The 24034-nt window shown below is 38.3% G+C and overlaps 1 protein-coding gene and 1 non-coding gene across 2 annotated transcripts in view; one reads left to right on the top strand and one right to left on the bottom strand.

Annotated features, from left to right (window-relative positions):
- GLG1 (golgi glycoprotein 1) overlaps positions 1 to 24034 on the bottom strand; it is a 160206-nt gene that overhangs the window by 51128 nt on the left and 85044 nt on the right. Inside the window, exon 2 of the mRNA XM_039256432.1 lies at positions 15543 to 15575. Coding sequence (XP_039112363.1) covers positions 15543 to 15575 — 33 coding nt within the window. The remainder of the gene's footprint in view (positions 1 to 15542; positions 15576 to 24034) is intronic.
- LOC120248219 lies at positions 1168 to 1274 on the top strand. Its single transcript, XR_005532526.1, has one exon. It is a non-coding gene; the product is annotated as a U6 spliceosomal RNA (small nuclear RNA).

Below are 24034 nucleotides of genomic sequence, written 5' to 3' on the forward strand. Positions count from 1 at the left end.
TGACTGGATAAGGAAGACATGGTATTACTCGGCAATTAAAAAGAACGAAATCCTGCTATTTGCAACTATGTGGATGGAACTGGAGGGTATTATACTGAGCAAAATTAGAGAAGGACAAATATCATATGCCTTCACTCATATGAGGACTTTAAGATACAAAACAGAGGAATATAAGGGAAGGGAAACAAAATAATATAAAAACAGGGAGACAGACTCTTATATAAAAACATAAGAGATTCTTAAATATGGAGAACAAACAGAGGATTACTGGAGGGGTGGTGGGAGGGGAGATGGGCTAAATTGGTAAGGGGAATTAAGGAATCTACTCCTGAAATCATTGTTGCACCATATGCTAACTAACTTGGATGTAAATTAAAATAATAAATTAAAAAAAATAAACAATGGAAACTCAGATGATTTGTTCCACAACCCAAAAATATTCATATAAAAATGATTACAATACTGTAATATGATACAAAATAATAAAGAAAATACAAAAAAGAAAGAAAGAGAGGGAGGGAGAGAAAGAAAGAAAAGAGAAAGTAAGGAAAAAGGAAGGAGGAAGGAAGGAAGGAAGGAAGGAAGGAAGGAAGGAAGGAAGGAAGGAAGGAAGGAAGGAAGGAAAAGAAGGAAAGGAAGAAAGGAAAAGAAAAAAACAAGAAAGCAAGAAAGAAAAGCTGTCTGGTAGCTCAAGGATTTAGAGTAAAGAGCAACAAATGACAGAATTATAAAATACAAACCACAGAGTGCTTCCTTACTTTTATGCAAATCCAGATGTCATGTGATAGGCTAGAAATTCATTTTCTGTCAAAGCCATTTAAATAATCACTTAGATATTCTGAAATGTATTTAACTTTTAATTTGGAACCTCTCTTCCTTTATTTTTCTTTTTCTTTGAGATAGAATTTACATACTATAAAAGCCACGATTTTAAAGTGTACAATTCAGGGGCGCCTGGGTGGCTCAGTCAGTTAAGCGTCCGACTTCAGCTCAGGTCGTGATCTCACAGTTTGTGGGTTCAAGCCCTGCGTCAGGCTCTGTGCTGACTACCAGCTCAGAGCCTGGAGCCTGCTTCAGATTCTGTATCTCCCTCTCTCTCTGACCCTCCCCTGCTCACGCTGTCTCTCTCTCTGAAATAAATAAAACATTAAAAAATTTAAAAAAATAGTGCTCGCTTCGGCAGCACATATACTAAAATTGGAACGATACAGAGAAGATTAGCATGGCCCCTGCGCAAGGATGACACGCAAATTCATGAAGCGTTCCATATTTTTATACAGAAATGCTGATGCATAGGAGCACATGTACCCCAATGTTCATAGCAGCACTCTCCACAATAGCTAAAACATGGAAAGAGCCTAAGTGTCCATCAACAGATGAATGGATCAAGAAGATGTGGTTTATCTATACCATGGAATACTACATGGCAATGAGAAACAATGAAATCTGGCCATGTGTAGCAACATGGATGGACCTTGAGGGTGTTATGCTGAGCGAAATAAGTCAGGCAGAGAAGGACAAATATCATATGTTTGCATGTATAGGAGGATTAGGAGGAACTTGACGGAGGAACAAGGGGGAGAAGAAGGGCGGAAATGGTGGGGGAAAGGGAGAGAGGCAAATCATGAGAGACTCTTGAATGCTGACAAAAACTAAGGACTGATGGATGTCGGGGGGGAGGGGGGGATGGGCATGGAGGAGGACACTTGTGGGGATGACCACTGAGTGTTATGTGGAAACTAATTTGACAATAAACTATTTGTAAAAAAAAAAAATTAAAAAAATAAATGAAGTGTACAATTCAGTGATTTTCAGTGTATTCACAAGTGGTGCAACATCACCATTTTCTAATTCTAGGACATGCTCATCACCTCAAACAGAAACCCCACACCCATTTTGTCACTCCTCACCCTTCCTGCTCCCATCCTTTGGCAACCATTAATCTATTTCCTGCTCTTTTATTTTATGTTCTGAAGTTATTTATTGGGGCATCTGGGTGGCTCTGTCAGTTGAGTGTGACTTTGGCTTGCTTCACGATGTCATGGTTCTGGAGTTCAATCCCCGCAAGGGGCTTGCTGCTGTCATCACAGAACCTGCTTTGGATCCTCTAAATAAACATTCAGAGAAAAAGTTTATTTCTTTTGGAGGGGTGAGGGGCAGAGAGATGGAGAGAAAATCCCAAGCAGGCTCCACGCTGTCAGCGCAGAGCCCAATGTGAGGCACAAACCCCTGAACCGTGAGATAATGACTGGGGCCAAATCAAGAGTCAGTTAGCCAAGTGAACCACCCAGGCACTCTCCTGTTCTTTTATTTTGAGTATGACCTAGTAATGATTACTACTCTAAGTAGAAAGGGAATTCAGCACAGGTTGCCACCAGTATCTTTTCCTCTAGAAAACAAACACACATTGCACTTCATTACTGACAGCGGATTACTCATACCATATTTGATAAATGTCCTACTCCTGAGGTGTTATAATCAACTAAGAAAAATAACTGCAATTGACAATAAGTGCTATTGGTTAGCAGAATGCATTTCAGCTTCAACATTCTTAAACATAAGATGTTCACCTTTAATTCATCTACATACCCATCTCCCTCTCCCAGACAGACATTGAGTAACTGCTATAATCTGGAATCCTGCTAGGTGACAAAATTGAGGTAAAGAAAAAAGGCCACTGTCTCAGCATTCAAGGAGCTCAACCAAAGGAGCCAACAAAAGATTTGAAAGAGTCAGACTGAGAAGAAACTAAGCAATAAAAATATAGTGTGATAAATCTGATACCAGATGCATGCAGAAGATATTATGGGAATACAAAAGAAGAACATAGCTCAGTGAACGTGGAGGACGGGGAGGTGTGGGAAATAATGACCATGTTATACTGGGCTTAATCCCCAGGAATCAGGAATTTTCTCAGGTGGGAGAATGGGGTTCTAGGAATACAAAGCTAGAGAGCACAGAAAGAGCAATAATAACTCCTGGGGACACCCACAGTTCAGAATGGCTGGAGCTGAGTATGAACGCTAGGGCTGGGAGGTTGCAGGCAGGGGTCAGGTCACATCACGTATGAGAGCTCACATTAAAGAATGTGTATTTTATGTTACAAGATAATGAACAAGTTTAACCAGAGAACTCAAAAGCTTAACTCTGGTCACAGTGCAGAGAAGGGCTAGATGAAGGGAGATTAGCAAGCCAGTTAAAAGCCATGCACTGCTGGATGGGAGAAGATGGGACGTATCAGAGATATTTAGGATAATGACAAGTTTTGGGTGTGGAGAGTGAAGCAAAAATCTTTCTTCACAGCCAAGCTCCTTGAAAGTACATAGAGCTCATTTAAATCTAAGTTGTTTAGTTGAATAGTTCTATAAAGGTCATTAAAAAATCAAAACAAGGGGTATCTGGATGGCTCAGTTGGTTAAGCGTCTGACTTCAGTTCAGGTCGTGATCTCACGGTTCGTGGGTTCTAGCCCCACATCAGGCTCTGTGCTGACTACCAGCTCAGAGCCTGGAGCCTGTTTCAATTTTGTGTGTCTCTCTCTCTCTGACCCTCCCCTGCTCATGCTGTCTCTCTCTCTCTCTCTCTCTCAGAAATAAACATTAAAAAAAATTTTTTTTTAAATCAAAACAAGCAGTTTCCTGACAAGTCCCTTTCTGAAGTCCTACCAACTTCCATAGAGGAATATTTCAAATTCCTTTAGCATTTTTTACAGTAATTATCTCTACAATTTTAAACTACCTAATTAATAACTATTTCTTGATTTGTTAGGTTTAGATATTCTATAATATTCTATAATAGCTTTACACTGTAGAGGATAAGGAATGAAGTTTTATAGATTTCTTCCTGATCCCAATCTTCCCAGTATAGTTAAATCATAATGCCAGATGGTCAGTATTTACATTATTGATGATGTACCAAAGTATACACACTGAGCCATGTAGAACATTATTATTTTGTTCTTTCCACTTATAGTCTGTCATAGAGTTAAAAGTCATTTATTTCATGGACCTATTTTTCACTATGGTCGTTATCAGTTAATCCCCAATCTCTACTGGAAAAGTAGAGTTTGGTTCTAGAAATGACTATGAGGCAGAGTAAAAACGTGAAGTCAGCAGTTGGGAGCGTGGAGTTCTGTGGAAAGGAGTAGGCTGGATAAAAGACAGGAACCACACACTGTCGCCAGGGCGGCATCAAATGCGCCAGGGAAATCCTGGAGGCAGTCTGCTTAGCCATCTGGAGGTGTGCTCCCTCCACATAAGAGCTCAGATGTGAGAAGGCGATACTCACAATGGGCACTGGGAGGAGACTTGGCTTAGAAGACTCATGCCCCATGGGAGCCACTATCTCTTATAACAACCCTCTGGGCATAGTTTTCAGGGTCTCTGCAAGGGATACACACAGGTATGAGTCACCACATCAGAGAAGCCCCAAGTATGGTGCCCCTATTGAGTAATTATAATTCACTTACAGTTCTTTTGGGTACAAAAAGAATTTCCAATTAGGGTCATTTTCATCATCAGCTATACTGCTTGAAACTTAGTGGGTATTTTACTCCTACCATGTTACCAGAGAACTGAGTTACATAGTGAGTAGAATTCAAATTCACACGAAGAAAGGAAAAGGGTTTTATTAACCTTTCACTCACAGGGCTATTAAAATAAGCTGCTATAAACATTTTTGAAGTGACACATAAACATTCCTGTTGAGTAAAGAAATATCTGGAAGTGAAATGGTTGTAACATGTATTGTGCTTATGTTCAGCTTTAGCACATAAGGCAAGCAGCTTCAAAAGTAGTTATACTAATTTACATTATCAGCATCAATGCATAAAATTTCTCCTATTCCATAGTCACATCAATACTTGGTACTGATACCGTCAGTCTTTAGAATTTTGGCAATTTATCTAATGGTGAATAACTGAGGTTTTAATTTCCATTTCCCTGATGACTAATGAGACTGAGTACCTTTTCATTTATTTATAGGTCATTCAGGTATCATCTTTAAGAAATGGATGTTCAAGTATCTTACCCATTTTTCTTTTTCTTTTTTTTTAAGTTTTATTTATCTAAGTAACCTCTACACTCACTGTGGGGCTTGAACTCATGACCTGGAATCAAGAGTTGCATGCTCTTCCAACTGAGCCAGGCAGGTGCCCTTCCTTTTTTTTTTTTTTTTTTAAAAAAAGGGTTTATCTCAAATTTGTCCAAGAGTTATGTTGTATCTTGTGGCATAATTTTTATTTTAAAAATCATTTAAATTAAAAATAAAAAACAAACAAAACCACCAAACAACAGTTCCCTCATTACTCTCATCCTTTGCCCCACTCCCCTAACAACCACCAATCTGCTCTCTGTAACTATGAGCTTGGTTTATTTAATTTTTAAATTTATTCAGATTCAGCACATAGGAGGAAGCAAACACTATTTGTTTTTTGTTTCTATTCTTTTAAAAAAAAATCCATATAAACATTTACTCTATCCCTGCCTAGGGGTGGAGGAGAAGTGGTCAGGGTTCTACAGGGGCTACAAGTCTTTGAAGACAGCCAGCCCTTGGGGGAGGGTTGGGGCTCCTGGAGGAACAGTATCCAGAGGCTGATTGGCCTTGTGGGGTGGGGTCTTGAAGGCGAGGCCCTGAGGCCTGACACACGAGCTGGCTTGACTCCCAAAGGTCACGGACTTCAGGTGGGTGGAGGGAGACTAGTTCCCCAGCTCTGGCCCAGGCCAGGATGGACTCTCAGTCTTGGTGGCTGCTGAGGTGTCAGGTCCCCCAACTCCCCACCACCAAGAGGGAAGGCAGAGCCAGGGTCTTCTTCCTCTGGGTGGGAAAACGCAATGGTACAAGTCGCTAGGTTTAAACTACAAATAATAAAAACAACAATATAAAATTTAAAAACCTTTTTGAATGTTTATTTGAGAGAGAGAGAGAGAGAAAGAGAGACAGTGTGTGAGCGGGGTAGGGGTAGAGAGAGAGGGAGAGACAGAATCTGAAGCAGGCTCCAGGCTCTGAGCTGTCAGCACAGAGCCCAACACGGGGCTCAAACCCACAACCTATGAGATCATGACCAGAGCTGAAGTTGGACGCTTAAATGACTGAGCCACCCAGACACCCCAACAATACAAAATTTTAAAAGACAGTCCCTGTCCCAAACACCCACAGCCAGCCTGTCTGGCCTGACTCCCCCACCCCCAGCAGGAAAAAAAGAGTCAGGGACAGGAGTCCTTGCCAGGGACTCAGCAGGGCCCACTGGGGTTTCACTTTAACGTAACATTTAAAAACAAACAAACATGGGGCGCCTGGGTGGCTTAGTTAGTTAAGCGTCCGACTTTCGCTTAGGTCATGATCCCGCGGTTCGTGGGTTCGAGCCCCGCGTCGGGCTCTGTGCTGACTGCCAGCTCAGAGCCTGGANGCTCTGTGCTGACTGCCAGCTCAGAGCCTGGAGCCTGTTTCAGTCTGTGACTCCCTCTCTCTCTGACCCTCCCCTGCTCACGCTGTCTCTCTCTCTCTCCTAGAAATAAATAAAACATTAAAAAAAATTTTTTTTTTAAAAATTTAAAAAATAACAAACAAACATATTGTTTAGCATTATTTCACTTTAGCATAATGCCTTCAAGGTCCCACCATGTTGTCACAAATGGCAATATTTCATTTTTCTTTTTTTATAGCTGAATAATATTTCACTGTATATATATCACATCTTCTTTATCCATTCATCTATCAATGGACACTTAAGTTATTTCCATGTCTTGGCTACTGTAAATAAATGTCGTAATGAACATGAAGGTATACATATCTTTTCAAGTCAGTGTTTTCATTTTCTTGGAATAAATACCCAAAGTGAAATTGCTGGATCATATGGTAGCTCTATTTTTAATTTTTTAAGGAACGCTATACTATTTTCCATAGTGACTGTACCAGTTTACATTCCCACCAACAGTGCTCTACATCCTTTGCTCTACATCCTCACCAGCATGTGTTATTTGTAGTCTTATTGATAATAGCCATTCTGACAGGTGTGAAGTGATAGCTCATTGTGGTTTTGATATGCATTTCTCTGATGATCAATGATGTTGAGTGTCTTTCCAGGTATTTTTTGGCTTCTTTAAAGATATGTCTTCTTTAAAGAAATGTCTATTTGATTGTTTCCTTTGCTGTGCAGAAGCTGTGTAGTGTGGTGTAGTCCCACTTGTTCATTTTGCTTTGGGTGTCAATCCAAAAAATCATCACAAGACCGTATGTCAAGTTTACAACCTATATTTTCTTCCACGGGTTTTTTGGTATCAGGTCTTATGTTCAAGTCTCTAAACCATTTTGAGTTAATTTTTGTGTATGGGGCAATACGGTGGTCCAATTTTCCCGATCCCATTTTCTGAGAAACTGTCCTTTCCTTAGTGTATATCCTTTGCTCCTTTGTTGTAAATTAACTGACCACTATGCATGTGTTTATTTCTGGGCTCTCTACTCTGCTCCATTGATTTTTATGTCTACTTTGAGGCCAATACCATATTGCTTTGGTTACTATAGCTTTGTAACAGAGTTTGAAATCAGGGAGTGTGATGTCTCCAGCTTTGTTCTTTCTCAAGATTGCTCTGGCTATTTGGGGGGTCTTTAATGGTTCCATACAAATTTTGGGATTGCTTGATCTATTTCTGTGAAAAATGCCATTAGAATTTTGATAGGGATTGCACTGAATCTGTACATTGCTTTGGGTAGTACAATTTAACAATATTAATTTTTCCAATCCAAAAGCATGGAATATCTTTGCATTTATTTGTGTCGTCTTCAATTCCTTTCATTAATATCTTATAGTTTCCAATATACAGGTTTTTTTAGTCCTTGGTTACATTTATCCTACCCATTTTTCTATTCCTTTGTTTTTTCTTTACTGCTATGTATGAATTCTTAACATATTCTAGATACACTGTCAGATATACGTACTAAAAATATTTTCTCCTTCTCTATGGCTTGCCTTTACACTTTTTTTAAAAAACTTTTTTGACATTTATTTATTTTTTGAGAAACAGTATGAGCAGGGGAGCAGCAGAGAGAGAGGGAGCCAAAGATTCCAAAGCAGTCTCCAGGTTCTGAGCTGTCAGCACAGAGCCCGATGCAGGACTCGAACTCACCAACCACAAGATCATGACCTGAGCCGAAGTCAAATGCTTAACTGACTGAGACACTCAGGCGCCCCTCCAGACTCTTAATATCATACTTGACAAAATAAAATTTAATGCAATGCAATGTATCAATCTTTTGCTTTATGCTTACTGTTTTGTTTCCCATTTATTAAATCTTTACTAATCTCAGTCACGAAAATATTCTTTTATGTTATCTTCTAGAAGTTTTATTATTTTAAATTTCTCATTTAGATTTATAAGCATCTAGAATAAATTTTCTGTGAACAGTAACAGTGTGCAGCAAGGTTAAAACTCTTTTATTCAAGTGTCTCTTTCTCTCCCTAGAGAGGTCTACTTGTTGACCTTTGTGCTTTTAATATGCTGCCTTAATTACTGCTACTTTACATTAAGTCTTCAATCAGATGGTGAAATTTTTTTCTGCTTGGTTTTTTTCAAGATTGTTTTGGCTATTATTGGCCCTCTGTGTTTCCAAATAAATTTTGGAATCAGGTTCCCATTTTGCTTACAACAAATACAAGATGGCACAGTATCTACAGACTGTGTAATTAAAGAATTAACATTTTTATAATACTGAGTCTTACAACTCATGAGCATAGTGTATATATAAATATATATACACACATATATACATATATATAATACTTCATTTATTTGTCTAATTTTTGCTAAAAAACATTTTATAGTTTACCTGTAGAAAAGTCTTATATATTTTTGTTAGAATTATTCCTAAGTATTTGATGTTTTATATGCTAGACAGTGTCACCATTAAATTCACTTAAAAAATCAACTTGTGGGGTGCCTGGGTAGCTCAGTCAGTTAAACAAGTGACTTTTGATTTTGGCTCAAGTCATGATCTCACAGTTGGTAGTGAGATGGAGCCTGATGCAGGGCTCCAAGCTAGGTATAGCGCCTGCTTGAGATTCTCTTTCTCTCTGCTCTGCCCCTCGCCCACTCACGCTTTCTCACTCTCTCAAAAAGGAGAAGGAGAAAAGAAATAAGCTGGTTATCACTAAAAACATAATTTTGTGTACTGATCTTATACCTAAGGTCTTTACTAACTTCACGTATTAATGGCCAATCTGTAAGTTCTTTTGGCTTTTGTACTTATGCAATTGTCATCTATAAACAATTAGTTTTATTTTTTCCTTTCCAATTAAATTTTTTTTAAAGTTTATTTATTTAGTTTGAGAGAGCTAGTGAACATGAGTGAGGCAGGGGGAGAAAGAGAGGGAGAGAGAACTCCAAGCAGACTCCACACTGTCAGTGCAGAGCCCAACATGGGGCTCAAACCCATGAACCATGAGATCGTAACCTGAGCTGAGATCAAGAGTTGGACGCTTAACCGACTGAGCCACCTAGGCGCCCCACTTTTCCAATTTTTTAAAAGTAATCTCTACACCCAACATGAGCTTGAACTCATAACCCAGAGATCAAGAGGTGCATATTGTACTGACTGAGCCAGCCAGGTATCCCCCCTTTCCAATTTTTACCTATTTTTTTCCATACCCCACTATATCGGATAGGATCTCGGTGACAATGGAGTCAACTATGTCTTATTGCCAATTTGGGGCAGAAAGCTGTTAATATTTCATTATGTTTGCTGTAGGTCTTCCCCCTAACCCCAGTCTTGATATAGCCCTATATCCTTTATTAAGTATTAGGATCTAATAAGCTTTAGAATTCTTTCACTTCTTCATTGCTACTGTGGATCAGTTTCTCTGATTACAAAAGAAAATGTATGCTATTTTTTTTTCACTTACATCCCACTGGGAAGAGGTAGTTTTTTTAATCACTTTATTTTTATTTTCATCATGATAAGCATACTGTTTAATCTTCATCTCATATTTTACCCATCCCGTTAATCCCCTCTCCTCTGGTAACCATCAGTTTATTCTCTATTGTTAAGGAGTCTGTTACTTGGTTTGCCTCTTTTTTTCCCCTTTGCTCATCTGTTTTGTTTCTTCAATTCCACATATGAGTGAGATCATATTATATTTATCTTTTTCTGATTGAGTCATTTTCACTTAGCATTATACTCTATAGCTCTATCCATGTTGTTGCAAATGGCAAGATTTCCTTCTTTTTTATGGCTGAATAATACTCCATTGCGTGTGTGTGTGTGTGTGTGTGTGTGTGTGTGTATCTCACCTCTTCTTTATCCATTCATCAAACAATGATACTTAGGGTCCTCTCATAGTCTGGCTATTGTAAATAATGCTGCTATAAAGACAAGGGTACATGTATCCCTTTAAACTAGTGTTTCTTCTATTTTTGGAGTAAATACCCAGTAGTGTGACTACTGGACAACAGGGTAGTTCTATTTTTAATTTTCTGAGAAATCTCTATACTGTTCTTCACAGTGGCTGCACCAGTTTGCATTCGCACCAACAATGTACAAGGTTCATTTCTCTTCAAATCCTCGTCAACACTTTCTGGTGTTTGAGATTTTAGCCATTCAGACAAGTGTGAGGTAATAGCTCACTATAGTTGCTTTTGTTTTTGTTATTGTTGTTTGGTCACTGTAGTTCTGATTTGCATTTCCCTGATGATGTGTGATGTTGAGCATCTTTCCATGTGTCTGTTGGCCACAATATGTCTTCTTTGGAGAAATGCTTATTCATGTCTTCTGCCCATTTTTAATTTGATTCTTTTTGGGGAAAGGAGTTGTAGAAGTTCTTATATTTTGGATACTAACCCTTTATCAGATAAGTCATTTGGAAATATTTCCTCCCATTCTGTAGGTTGCCTTTTAGTTCTGTTAACTGTTTCCTTTGCTGTGCAAAAACATTTTATTGTGATGTAGTCCCAATAGTTTATTTTTGCTATTGGTCTTTTAATAACCACATTTTAGCGGGTTAATTAAATAAATTCTCTTCTAGGATGGGTGTTGAAATTAAAAATCTGAACCTTAATTGGATATTTGATGACATTAAGGAATTATGAGATTTTTTAGATATAACAGTAGTGTTATTTTTTAAAGCCTTTATTTTCAAAGGTATTTAACAAATATTAACAAATGAAATGATGTCTGGGTTCTGCTTCAAAATAGTAAAAGGAAGGGAAGTAAGCAGGGTTAGAAATGACACAAGATGGATCTGAATTAATAACTGAAGCTGGGTGGTGATTACATAAGGGCTGATTATACTACACTCATGAAACAGAATTTATGTACCATAAAATTCACCTTCTAAAATATAATTTAGTATGTATCGGTATATTTAAAGGTTGACAACCATCACCACTAATTCTAGAATATTTTCATCATCCCAAAAAAAAACTCCATGCAACTAGAGTATAATGCTAAGCAAAATAAGTCAGTCAGAGAAAGACAAATACTATATGATCTCACTCATATGTAGAATTTAAGAAACAAAACAAACAAGCAAAAGGGAGAGAGAGAGAGGGAGGGAGGGAGAGAGGGAGAGAGAGAGAGGGAGAGAGAGGGAGAAAGAGGGAGAGAGAGGTAGACAAACCAAAAACTAGATTCTTAACTACAGAGAACAAACTGAAGGTTACCAGAGGGGAGGGAGGTGGGGGGGATGAGTGAAATAGGTGATGGGGATTAAGGGCTACACTTGTGATGAGCACCGGGTGATGTATGGAATTGTTAAATCACTATACTGTATACCTGAAGCTAAGATAACACTGTATGTTAACTATACTGGAATTAATAATGATAATGAAGAAAAAAAATTTTAAAGCATACAAGAAAAGAAACTCCATACCTAATAGCAGTCACTTCTCATTCCCTACCTCCCCTAACCCCTGGCAACCACTAATCTTCTATTTTTGTGGATTTGCCTATTCTAGACATTTCATATAAACAGAATCATATGACCTTTTGTGTCTAGTTCCCAAGGTTCATCCATAGTGTGGCATGTATCAGTACCTTCTTTACTTTTTCCTGCCAAATAGTATTCTACTGTATGGCTATACTGTGTCTCATTTATCCATTAATCAGTTAATGGGCATTTGGGCTGTTTCCACTGTTGGCTAGTATAATTAATGCTGCTATGAACACTTGTGTACATGTTTTTGTGTGAACACATATTTTCAACTCTCTTGGAAGTCTCTAGGAATGGAATTGATTGTTCAGATAATAATAACTGTTTAACCTTCTGAGGAAGTGCCAAATTTCTTCTGTAGTGCCTACACCATTTTACATTTCCACCAGCAATGTATGAGGATTCCAATTTCTTCATATTTTCACCACCATCTGTTATTGTCTATCTTTTTTATTACAGTCATCCTAGTGGGTATAATAATATCTTGTGACTTTTTATTTGCATTTCTTTAAGATGAATGCTGTTTAACATCTTTTCTCGTGCTTATTGGCCAACTGTATTATCTTCTTTGGAGAAATGTCTATTCAAATCTATCGTTCATTTTATCTCATTTTTTTAAGTGCTTATTTTTGAGAGAGAGAGAGAAAGCACAAGTGGAGGATGGGCAGAGAGAGAGAGGAGATACAGAATCCAAAGCAGGCTCCAGGCTCTGAGCTGTCAGCACAGAGCCCGACACGGGCTCAACCATGAGATTATGACCTGAGTTGAAATCAAGAGTTGGACGCTTAACCAACAGCTATCCAGGCGCCCCTCCATCGCTCATTTTAAAGTTTGTTTACTGTTGAGTTGTAAGAGGTTTTCTGTATATGTAAGACTATTATCAAATATATGATTTGCAAATATTTTCTCTCATTCTTTGGCCTTTAACTTTCTTGAGTGCTCTCTGAAGCACAGAAGTTTTTAATTTTGTTTTGTTTTGTTTTTATTTATTTCTAGGAGAGAGAGAGAGAGACAGCGTGAGCAGGGGAGGGTCAGAGAGAGAGGGAGTCACAGACTGAAACAGGCTCCAGGCTCCGAGCTGGCAGTCAGCACAGAGCCCGACGCAGGGCTCAAACCCATGAACCACGAGATCATGACCTAAGCGAAAGTCGGACGCTTAACCCAGGCGCCCCTGGAAGTTTCTAATTTTGATGATTAAGTTCACTTCATTATTTCTTTGGTTACTTGTACTTTAGGTATCCTACCTTAAAAACTACTGCCTAATATAATGTCATTAAGATTTCTACCTAAATTTTCTTCTAGGTGATATATAGTTTAGTCCTTGCATTAGGCCTGTGACCTATTTTTATATATGGTATGAAACACGGGTCCAAATTAATTCTTAGGCATGTAGATACCAAGTTGTCAAAGAAACACTTGTTGAAAAGTCCATTATTTCCCCCACTGAATTAAAGTAAATATAAGTTACTCAGATTTTCTAATTCTTGTGTTAGTTTTGATAAGTTTGTTTTTCTAGGAATTTGTCCTTTGGGTAAACATTTTCAAATTTATTGGCCTAAAAACTGTTCACAACTAATCTTATCTCTTGCTTAACAACACTAACTCATCCAGAACTCCCTATTAGGTGGAAAGCAGTTTAATTTTAAAATTTGTTCCTTTAACTTTAATAGGAAAAATTATAATGCATCCTATTCCAACCCAAAAGTGTATTAGTTTGCTAGGGTTGCCATGAAAATACCACAGACAGGGTGTCTTAAACAACAGAGATTTATTTTCTCACAACTCTGGAGTCTGGAAGTCTGAGATCACGGTGTCAGCAGTACTGATTTCTTCTGAAATCTCTCTCTCCTTGGCTTGTAGATGGCCATCATCTTCTGTGTCTTCACATGGTCTTCCCTCTGTGTCTGTGTCCTAATCTCTTTTTATAAGGACATCAAATCTCCTGATTTCTGTATACTATTTGTCCCCTATTCAGTGGTGTCAAATCCTTCCTAATCTCCAAAGCCTTTTGGGGTTCTAGACACAGATTAGCTGCTTTCAGGGATTTCCTTATGCCAGAGAATTTTTCCCTATCTTGTGTTCTATAAATAATGCCACAACAAATACCCTCTTATAGACACATTTGAATCCATTCTTTTAACTATACATAAACTCTTAGAAGTAAAAATGCTGGAATATACACATTTTAAGTTGACTGCTTTATAAATAAGTTTTTCATATTTATATTCCTATCCACAGGCTACAGAGGAGTTTAGCCACTTTTTATGCAGAAGGCCAGAAAGCAAATGTTTTATACTTCAAGGAACTTGCAGTCTCTGCTGAAACTACTCAACCTTTCTACTATAGATAGTGTGGAAGGCAACCAAAGACAGTATATGTAATTGAATGGGTATGGGTGCATTCCCATAAAACTTTATGCATAAAAATGGGCAGTGGTTTAGATTTGGCCAATGGGTAGCAGTTTGCTGATCAGTGGGCTAGAGAATGCTTAAATCCCCATATTCTGATCAATACTGTGTATTTACTAATTTTTATATATTTGCTAATCAGATGGATGAAAACAGTGCACTCATTTGTCTTTTAATTTTCACACTTTTAACTATAAGAAAGAATCAACTTTTTCATTGCTTCCTGGGCATCTTTTTCTTTTACCTGTGAATAGTCTATACATATCTGTTCCCTGTGTTTATTAATGACACTTTCTATTAAAGAATATAGTCCTTTTATCTGTGTTGCAAATACATTTTCATAATATACATAACTTGTTTGAAGGAAAAATCTCCAATCTTTTCAGTTTGCTTAATGCAATCAAATTTATAAATCTTTTTTTAAAACTACGGTTCTTAAAGTTCTGTCATGTTTAAAAACACCTCCCCTCTGTTCATGTTTTCTCCTAGTACTCTTGTAGTTTCATTTTTACTTTTTTTTATTTTACTTTTTTTTACTTTAAATCTCTTTATTATTTTATTTATTTTACTTTAAATCTCTGACCTATCGATACATTCTTTAGAATAAGTAGTCAATCTAAGCAGTTAACCTGCTTCTCTGCTCTGGCATCTCCCCTCTAACCTGCCTTCGACACTGCGACAGCACCCTCTTCCAGTACTGTCAGATACAAGACTACTCACTCCTCTTTTAAGACCCAACTCAAGTCTCATCTCCACTTTTAAGTCCTGACATTAATCCCATTTGGGCAAAATTCACTTTTCTGTCCGCTAACTCTAATACAGGTCTCTATCTTCAAGGTGTTTACTTGTAGGTGCCTATAGTTTCTATCACACTGTATGGTACATAGTACGTGATTGTATTGTGACTGAATAAAACAACCTTACAATTTGGAATTCTAAAGTTGTAAACTTGATAAGCAGAAAAACATTTTCATATGGTAGCTATAACTGAAGTAAAATTTAAGCTTAAGTACATAAATATTATTTAACAAAACCTGCTGGTTTCTAGAATAGAAGGGTGCTTGCAGATTTACTATGATCCTTAAATAAGGCTTATCATCTTTGTTAAGATGGAGAAAATCTAAGAAGACATATTTCCCAGAACAACAGGAAAAGCATCCTGAATCTGCCATACATATAAAACACATATGGTAAGCTCTGGAAAATCCATACTTACATGATTGCAGTCTGAAGAAATCTCATTTTCAGGCTAAAAGGAAAAAAAAAAAGATGTTTAAAAAAAATTCAAGTTTTCAAACACCACCAAAATAAACCCAAAACAAAAAATTTGAATCTTTAACTGAATATACTTCAACTTTATATCACTTAAAATAGACAGTTTTTTAAAAAATAGAAATTATATGTAATATATATATATATATTCCCATCACAATATGTGCTTTTTGCAAAGACAGGTACATGTACCAGAGGTAAAATGAACTTACTATTCTGTAATTTTAAAAGTAGACTAGATTATGCTTAATGTTACATAACTGCAATACACATCTTTAGTTTCCTTGTTCATGCTTTTAAAAAAGATACAATTGTAAGAATATACGATTTCAGTTGAGTTTCCTTAGCATTCCAACCTGTTCAAAGCGAGTGAATTCTGTGTACCTTCTATGAAATATCACCAGTGCAGGTCCTAAAAGATGCCATTTTCAAAATAAAAAGATTCTCTCTATTCAAGGGTAAAGATAGTAAATATTAACAAGTTAAGGAGCCACAACTAGCCTCACTTCAGAAAGAAAAAGTTTTCTAGGGAATTACTAATTCCACTGTAGAATGTAATAGGCATTGACACTAATATAAAAACTCGTTTTTGTACTTATACATACCATCTGTGGACTGTTCCTCTACTTGTCTAAATAAAAATAGGTAATGCCTCTCTGGGATGGCTTTCTAGTCGCAGAAATCAGCCTCCACACTCTGACTCAAACTAGCTTAACTCTGTTCCCTCCACTTCAATCCCAAGGGCTCACATCTCTTAACCGTTTATTAGCAAGAATGCTTTATTTTGTTTAGGCAGCTTTCTGCTTTATCCCATTTTAATCTATCCCTTAAAATTTTTTCCAATCAATCAGCAATTCTTGCTCTTTCTCAAACAAAGGACAAAAGCCAATTGGTAACACTATCATTTCAACTAGTATTCATTTCTACTATGCAATAACTTTGGATTAAAGGGGCATTCTTGAGGGGGGCCTGGCTGGCTCAGTTGGTAAAGCATGCGACTATTTACATCACGGGTTGTGAGTTCACGCTCTATGTGGGGTGTGCAGATTGCTTTAAAAAAGGAGCTTTTTTGAAAGAAATTCACAGCACTGGAGCATTTTCAAAATAATTTATTTAAATAATATGCAAGTTACTCGTGGAAAAAGTTTTACCATGTTTATAGTTCACAGGGCCTATATTAGCAAATTGACAGTTTTAATGGCTTGTTTCCCTATGGTGGTAGATGGGACTATTTTTTTTACTCTTCTTTATTTAAAAAAAAATTTTTTTTTTAATGTTTATTCAGTTTTGAGAGAGACAGACAGAGCATGAGTGGAGGAGGGGCAGAGAGAGAAAGGGAAACACAGCATCTGAAGAAGGCTCCAGGCTCTGAGCTGTCAGCACAGAGCCTGACGCGGTGTTCGAACCCACGAATCGTGAGATCATGACCTGAGCTGAAGTCAGGCGCTTAACCGACTGAGCCACCCAGGTGCCCCTACTCCTCTTTAACAGCATCTGATATCCACAACCTTTGGTCTGTAACTCTGCACAGCCTTCTGCTGTGCAATGATAGAAGGCTAGGCTACTATTGACTTGCTCTGGCAGATGGGATTTTAAATAGACATAATAGAAGAGATTTTATTTACTTTTTAAAAGTTTTTCAATGTTTATTCATTTTTTTGAGAGAGAGAGAGAGAGAGAGAGAGAGAGAGCATGACCAGGGGAGGGACAGAGAAAGAGGGAGACACAGACTCTGAAGCAGGCTCCAGCCTCTGAGCTGTCAGCACAGAGCCCAACGCGTTTTGGGCTCAAACTCACAAACTATAAGACCATGACCTGAGCCAAAGTCAGATGCTTAACTGAATAAGCCACCCAGGCGCCCCAATAGGAGAAAATGTGCTTTTTACTCTCACACTCCTGTCATTCCCCAAGAGAAGAACACGTCCAGGGCAGCTGCTAGTACAAGGAAGAGGGAAGTGTGTATAGGAGACTTAAACCTAACCTATAGCAGAACAGGCCCAAATGACCTGCAGAGACACGGGCAAGAAAAGTAAATATCTGTCATTATAAGCACTTGAAATTGAGGGAGTTTGTTATGAAGGAAAAAAAAATTAATAATATACCTATCAAGCAAATGGAATAATAAAAATTTGAAAGCCGTTAAGCTGCAATTGATAACAGCTATAATCTAATTTAGTGAATTATGTTAGTAAATACAGAGTACTATATAGCCTTTTATGAAAGAAACACGTGAGCCATGGGGATACAAATGAACTGCACATTTGGAGACAAGGGTTTTGTTTTCATCTCTTTTGTCATCTTAATTTGCAATAGGCAATAAACATTTCTTTCTTTTAGATTTAGTATCTCTTCCAAGAAAGAGAAGATGACAACATACGAATGCCATAAGAACCAGGTTATGATTGGGGCGCTTGGGTAGTTCAGTCGGTTGAGCATCCGACTTCGGCTCAGGTCATGATCTCTCAGTCCTTGAGTTTGGGCCCCACATCAGGTTTTATGCTAACAGCTTAGAGCCTGGAGCCTGTTTCAGATTCTGTGTGTGTGTGTGTGTGTGTGTGTGTGTGTGTGTGTGTTTGTGTGTGTGTGTCCCACCCACTTCACTCATGCTTTGTCTCTATCTCAAAAATAAACAAACATTTAAAAAAAAAAGAAGAACGAGGTTATGATGTTAGGCCATTGAGACTCACAGAAATCAATAGCTATGAAGAATTTCTATGTGTAACTGCAAATAGTTTCAGAAATTTAAAAGGATCTTTAGAATCAAAGGACATAGAGATGGTTCAGAGGAAGTGAACAGAGACCTACCTGCAAAATATAAAAGATAAAGTAGTATACCCAAACAGTGGGAACATGAATGCCAGCACAAAGTAACTCCAGAGAAAGTATAAAAAGAAAATGCTATGGTTTAGTACATGGCCATTTGATAAGACACTAAAAGACAGAAATCCCAGGGACCAAAACAGATGTGGGTGCTGACGCAGGTTTGATTCTCAGACTATACCACTCCATGATGTCTCCGATCAAATCACTTCATCAGGCATAGTATGTACCTACTTCTGCAAAACTATAAATGCAGATAGGCTTGATCATCTTTAACCTTAGAAGATGAAACACATAGAGAATAAAACCCAGAATTACTAACGTAGAATAAGGCTGAGGACTTTTTTTTTTTTTTTACTTCTGTTATCAGTGAACTAATACTCTGAAATCATCCCTAGAAATGAAGCAACAAGTAAATACTGGATAATTATGATGGACCCAAAATTGTGCGAGGCATTGTTGTGGGATACAGAAGAAAGATAAGACATTGTCTCTAACCTCAGGTGGTTTACAATCCATTTGAAGAGAAAATGGTAAAGTCATGCAATTAAGCAAGAAAAGGGACTTGGGCAAGGCCTGAAAGATTAGACAAAGGAATGATTTCCAAAGGAAATGCGAGTTAGATGATGCCCCAGAGCTCAAGAAGAAAATAAGAGAATCTGAAAAGAAAGAAAGAAAGAAAGAAAGAAAGAAAGAAAGAAAGAAAGAAAGAAAGAACGAGAATCTGTACTTTTTTTTATGTTTCATTTATTTATTTTTGAGAGAGAGAGCAAGTGGGAGAGGGGCAGGGAGAGAGAGAGAGACAGAGAATCCGAAGCAGGCTCTGTGCTGTCAATGCAGAGCCCCACGCGTGGCTCAAACCCATTTACCCACAAGACCATGATCTGAAATTATATCAAAAGCCAGGCACCCAATCGACTTGTGCCAGTGCCCCTGCCCCACTTGTGCATGCACTCTCACATGGGCACTCTCTCGCATAAAAATAAACATTAAAAATAAAGAAAAAAGAAGTGTCTCCTACATCAAGTGCTTCCTCATGGAAAATAAATAATTGTCCTCTTGGCAATGGAACTAGGAGGAGAAAAATTTATGAAAAGCCTCACAAATAGTTTTCTGTTAATTTAATGACCAAACTTTGTAGAAGAGACTGCTGAAATTGCATATATTAGTATCAATAAAAAAACAATTATGAATGGAGGAAAGAGAAAAAGAGAATGTGACACATCTCCTCAACCCAACACAGCAGTGACTGAAGTAGAGAAGGAGCTCAGATAATGCTGAGTGAACAATGTGCTAATAACACTGAAAAGGAGAAAGCTCTGAGGCTTGCAGACACTGGCCTGACTCCAATAAAGAATGTCATGGATAGCAGGAAGAGGTAAAAGTTGTCACTTAACTGAACTAGACGCAACATTCATTTCTGACATGATGGACTGCAAGATCAATGGTTCTGTGTCCAATTTTACAGGTGAAGATATCAAAATCCAGAAAACCCAAGGAATGTGATCAAAGTACACTTCTAAGAGACAGCAAAACTGGAATTTAAATAATGATAATAAATGCCAACTAATGCTCACTGTGATGCTTTCAGCTTGATGCCTCCCAAAAAAGGCTCCATAAGGTCAGGATGACTGATGAGGGATGGGGATGGGGGAGGTGTCTTCAGAAAGTGAAAGAAAAAGAAAGGCAGACAGAAAAAATAAACAGAACAATTACTCTAGAATGATCTGAGAGCTACATGATGAACTTAGATGCAGGAAGCACAGGTAAGAAAATGCTGGAGTAATCAGACCAACTATGAATCCAGAGTGGCCCTACAGTAACTACAGCAAGTTATAAAAAAAACTTTGCTTAGTTCCCTTGGCCTTTCTAAATCAATGATTTAAATGTTTGGGTATTACTGTACTTTGGTCTCCTAGCTGGGTAAGCAAAAGATGATACAGTTGGTTTTAAGGCTTAAAACCACTTGTCCTTCCTCTCAGCTCTATAAATTAAAGATGGGTTTTATGGGGCACCTGGGCAGCTCAGTTGGTTGAGCGTCTGACTTCGGCTCAGGCCATGCTCTCACAGTTTGTGAGTTCGAGCGCTGCATCAGGCTCTGTGCTGACAGCTCAGTCTGGAACTTGCTCACAGTCTGGAACTTGCTTTGGATTCTGCATCTCCCTTTCTCTCTGACTCTCCCCTGCTCACACTGTTTCTCTCTGTCTCTCAAAAATAAATGTTAAAAATTTTTTTAAAAAAACAACAAAAAAACCAAAATGGGTTTTAACTACAGGGATACAATGGTAGAAAAAGGACAGCAGATTCACAAAAATATTCAGCTGCAGAAGCTGTGTGATTTTTGGGTGTGTCACTTCACTTCTCCAGACCCTTGAGGACGGAACAGTGATTTCTTCACCTAGGACCATGAACTGACTTTAGGGGTGAGACTCTCTTGAAACTGAATACAGGCTTTTGTGTGGAAGTATATTTTTCTGAGAATTCACAACTGTCATCATAATCTCAAAAAGAGCCATAAGACACCAAAAATTAAGAAACAGTCTAAGATGGTTGAGATTCTTTGCAGTTGTAGGAGGTTAGAAGATCTGAGATGTGAAAAATAGAAATAGAAATATTTACTGATTTCCATGTCTTTTAATGTGAGTAATTTGCGTATTATGTCTAGTGATTCAGGTTAATCATTCTCTGTTGGCCAAAGCACAACAAATAGGTTTCAGAATAAACTACTGAAAAGCCAGGTTTGAATATTCTCAATTAAATCAACTATCACATTTACTTAAGGATGGTCTTTACAGAAAGTACATGTCTGAACTCTGATTTCCCCAAGGTGAATAGGCTGAGTTAATGAGTCTGGTAGGAGAAATTAAAGGATTCACAAAACTAACTTGGAAGTTGTACCAGTTTCTGAAATAGAAATGCTTGGGAGCTGGATTGTGTCTAAAATTTGGAACATTCTACAGTTAGACAGACTGAAGTTGAACTACCCACCAGATCACACCTGATACTAAATTAAGTGACAAGAGACCCTGTTTATTAATCACCTGGGAGAAAACAAAACAAAATAAAAAAGTCAACAGTATCAGTGGTTTTATGGCCTTGCACAAATCTGAGGGCTGGACAACAATCTGATGTCTCCCTGTGATTAGAAACATTCTCGTACAGTAGTAAGGAGATTCTTCTTCTGGGAGTTTGTTCATTAAGAACCCAGTAAAGTGCCAATCATATGAACAATTCATTTAACTTGACCCAATCCACCTGCCTCTTGCCCGCCAGAAAAAGCAAACTCAATGTAATATAGTTGGTAATGATTAAAGTCAGTTTTTTAGTCTTGGTGAACTTTCCCTCAGCAAGTGTAAACTGAATCTTAATCCTCAGTCAGATTCATAACCAAGTTCTTTTCAGTACATTATTCTGGCCCAATTAGAATTAACTTTTCTTATTGTACCCAGAGATTGCTGCTAAGTATTGCTTTTCCAAAGGGCAGTGACCAACATAGGCTTTGTGCCCTCCAACCATGCTTTGTCAGATTCACTAAAGAGTTGTACTTTTGTGTGATTCTTTAATATCTGACCATCTTTTCAAAAAAGATTTACTATAAAGGTCCAGTGGGAGATTTATTTTAAAAAAGGGTATGAGACACAGATTATAGATGTTGGCTTTCAAGTAAACTACTTAGTATGGTCGAGAAGATAAAATATGAGTCTACACCTAACAATCATACAAAAGGTGGACTCCACGGTGGGATGAGGGCCTGATATCTTAAAGAGTGAAGAAAGTCCCCCTTACCCACCATGAGTAGAATAACAGAAAGGAAGTCAGAGTGGGGCACCAGGGTGACCCAACTGGTTAAGCTTCAGATGTCAGCTGAGGTCATGATCTCAGGGTTTATGAATTCAAATCCCAAATCGGGCTCCCTAATGTCAGCACGGTGCCAGCTTAGGATCCTCTGTCTCTCTCGCTTTGCCATGCCCCTGCTTGTTCTCTCTCTCTCAAAAATAAACAAAAAAGACATTAACAAAGACGCTTTTGGATTTTTTTTAATCTTTATTTATTTTTAAGAGTGAGACAGAGTGTGAGCAGGAGAGAGGCAGACACAGATTCTGAAACAGGCTCCGGGCTCTGAGCTGTCAGCACAGAGCCTAACACGGGGCTTGAACCCACAAACTGTGAGATCATGACCTGAGTCAAAGTCAGACACTTAACCGACTGAGCCACCCAGGCATCCCAAACAGAGACACTTTTGAAAATATATGGAAATACATCATAGTTGAGGCACCTAAGAGGGTCTGATGATACACTCTTCCCAGTCCATATTTTTCTATTTTCTTTCTCTTCCACTGTGTATTTCAAAGGGGATGGGGGAGGGGGGAGAGAAGGATATGGGAAATCCACACTTTCTGGAACACAGCAAATAGCAATCTGGCCCTCTTAAGAGCCCTAGATTAGTAGTTCTAAGAAAAGCACATTAACCGTTTTTATGGTTTTGTTGTCTTAGTATGATCAACTTTTATGTGAGAGATTATTTTATTTTATTTTATTTTATTTTATTTTATTTGGGGGGGGAGAGAGAGAGAGCGCATGTGTGTACACACAGGGAGGTAGGAAGAGGGTCTGAGTTGGCAAAGGGGACCTCAAGCAGGCTCTGTGCTCAGCATGGAGCATGACGTGAAGCATGATGTGGGGCTTGATCTCACAACCCTGGGATCATGACCTGAGGTGAAATCAAGAGTTGGACGCTAACCAGCTGAGCTGCCCAGGCGCCTCTATGTGGAAGTTTTAGAATGAGAAGTGAAAGCAAAATTCTCTGAAGGCCATGGTATGAATAAGGAACAGAATATCAATTTTTATATGGCATCCTTTATATGTTTTATTTAATTTGCCACCTCAGTTGATTTGCAACAGCTGAATACAGGTCCAAATTTGTCAAAGCAGTATCTACTGAGCCAAATGCAAAGTGGGAAACAAAAACAGAGAGAAATTTTCCAGGCATCTGACAATACTATTAGGGATTATAGCCAGTAAATCTGGAATGATTCTGTCAATGCAGCTCAGTACCCCCAGTCTGACTATGTTACTTCTGTAATTTTGAGAAGATAAAACCAAAAAATGCATATAAAATTACCAGATGCAGAAAAAGTCCCAAAATGAAATATAGTTTCTCATGCACCATACTCAAATATCTAAAAATACACATCTCTTCCATACTGACCAGGGCTTAGTGCACTGAACCGCCAGAATGTGCAGAACCCTTTCTGTATAACCCAGCGCAAATGACTGCGCTGAGAAAAAGAGAGAAACCAGGGGAGAGGGGCAGAGGGGGGGTGGACAGAGGATCCAAAGCAGGCTCTGTGCTGACAGTAGAGAACTGGATGCGGGGGGGCCTTGAATTCATGAACCATGAGATCATGACCTGAGCCAAAGTTGGACACTTAACCATCTAAGCCACTCAGGCATCCCTATGACTGGTGCTTCGGAAGAGAACAGCTTTGATTCAGGGACTGGCCTTCCATGTGAATACCAGAGCAACCGCATAATTCTGAAGGATGTGTAAACTCTGAAGCAGGAGCCACAGGAGGACAACACTTAGGTTAGATGAGAGAAAGAAAGGCCATCTGA

The sequence above is a fragment of the Hyaena hyaena genome, unplaced genomic scaffold, assembly GCF_003009895.1.
Source record: "Hyaena hyaena isolate Hyena2069 unplaced genomic scaffold, ASM300989v1 scaffold_584, whole genome shotgun sequence".
Taxonomy (NCBI): domain Eukaryota; kingdom Metazoa; phylum Chordata; class Mammalia; order Carnivora; family Hyaenidae; genus Hyaena; species Hyaena hyaena.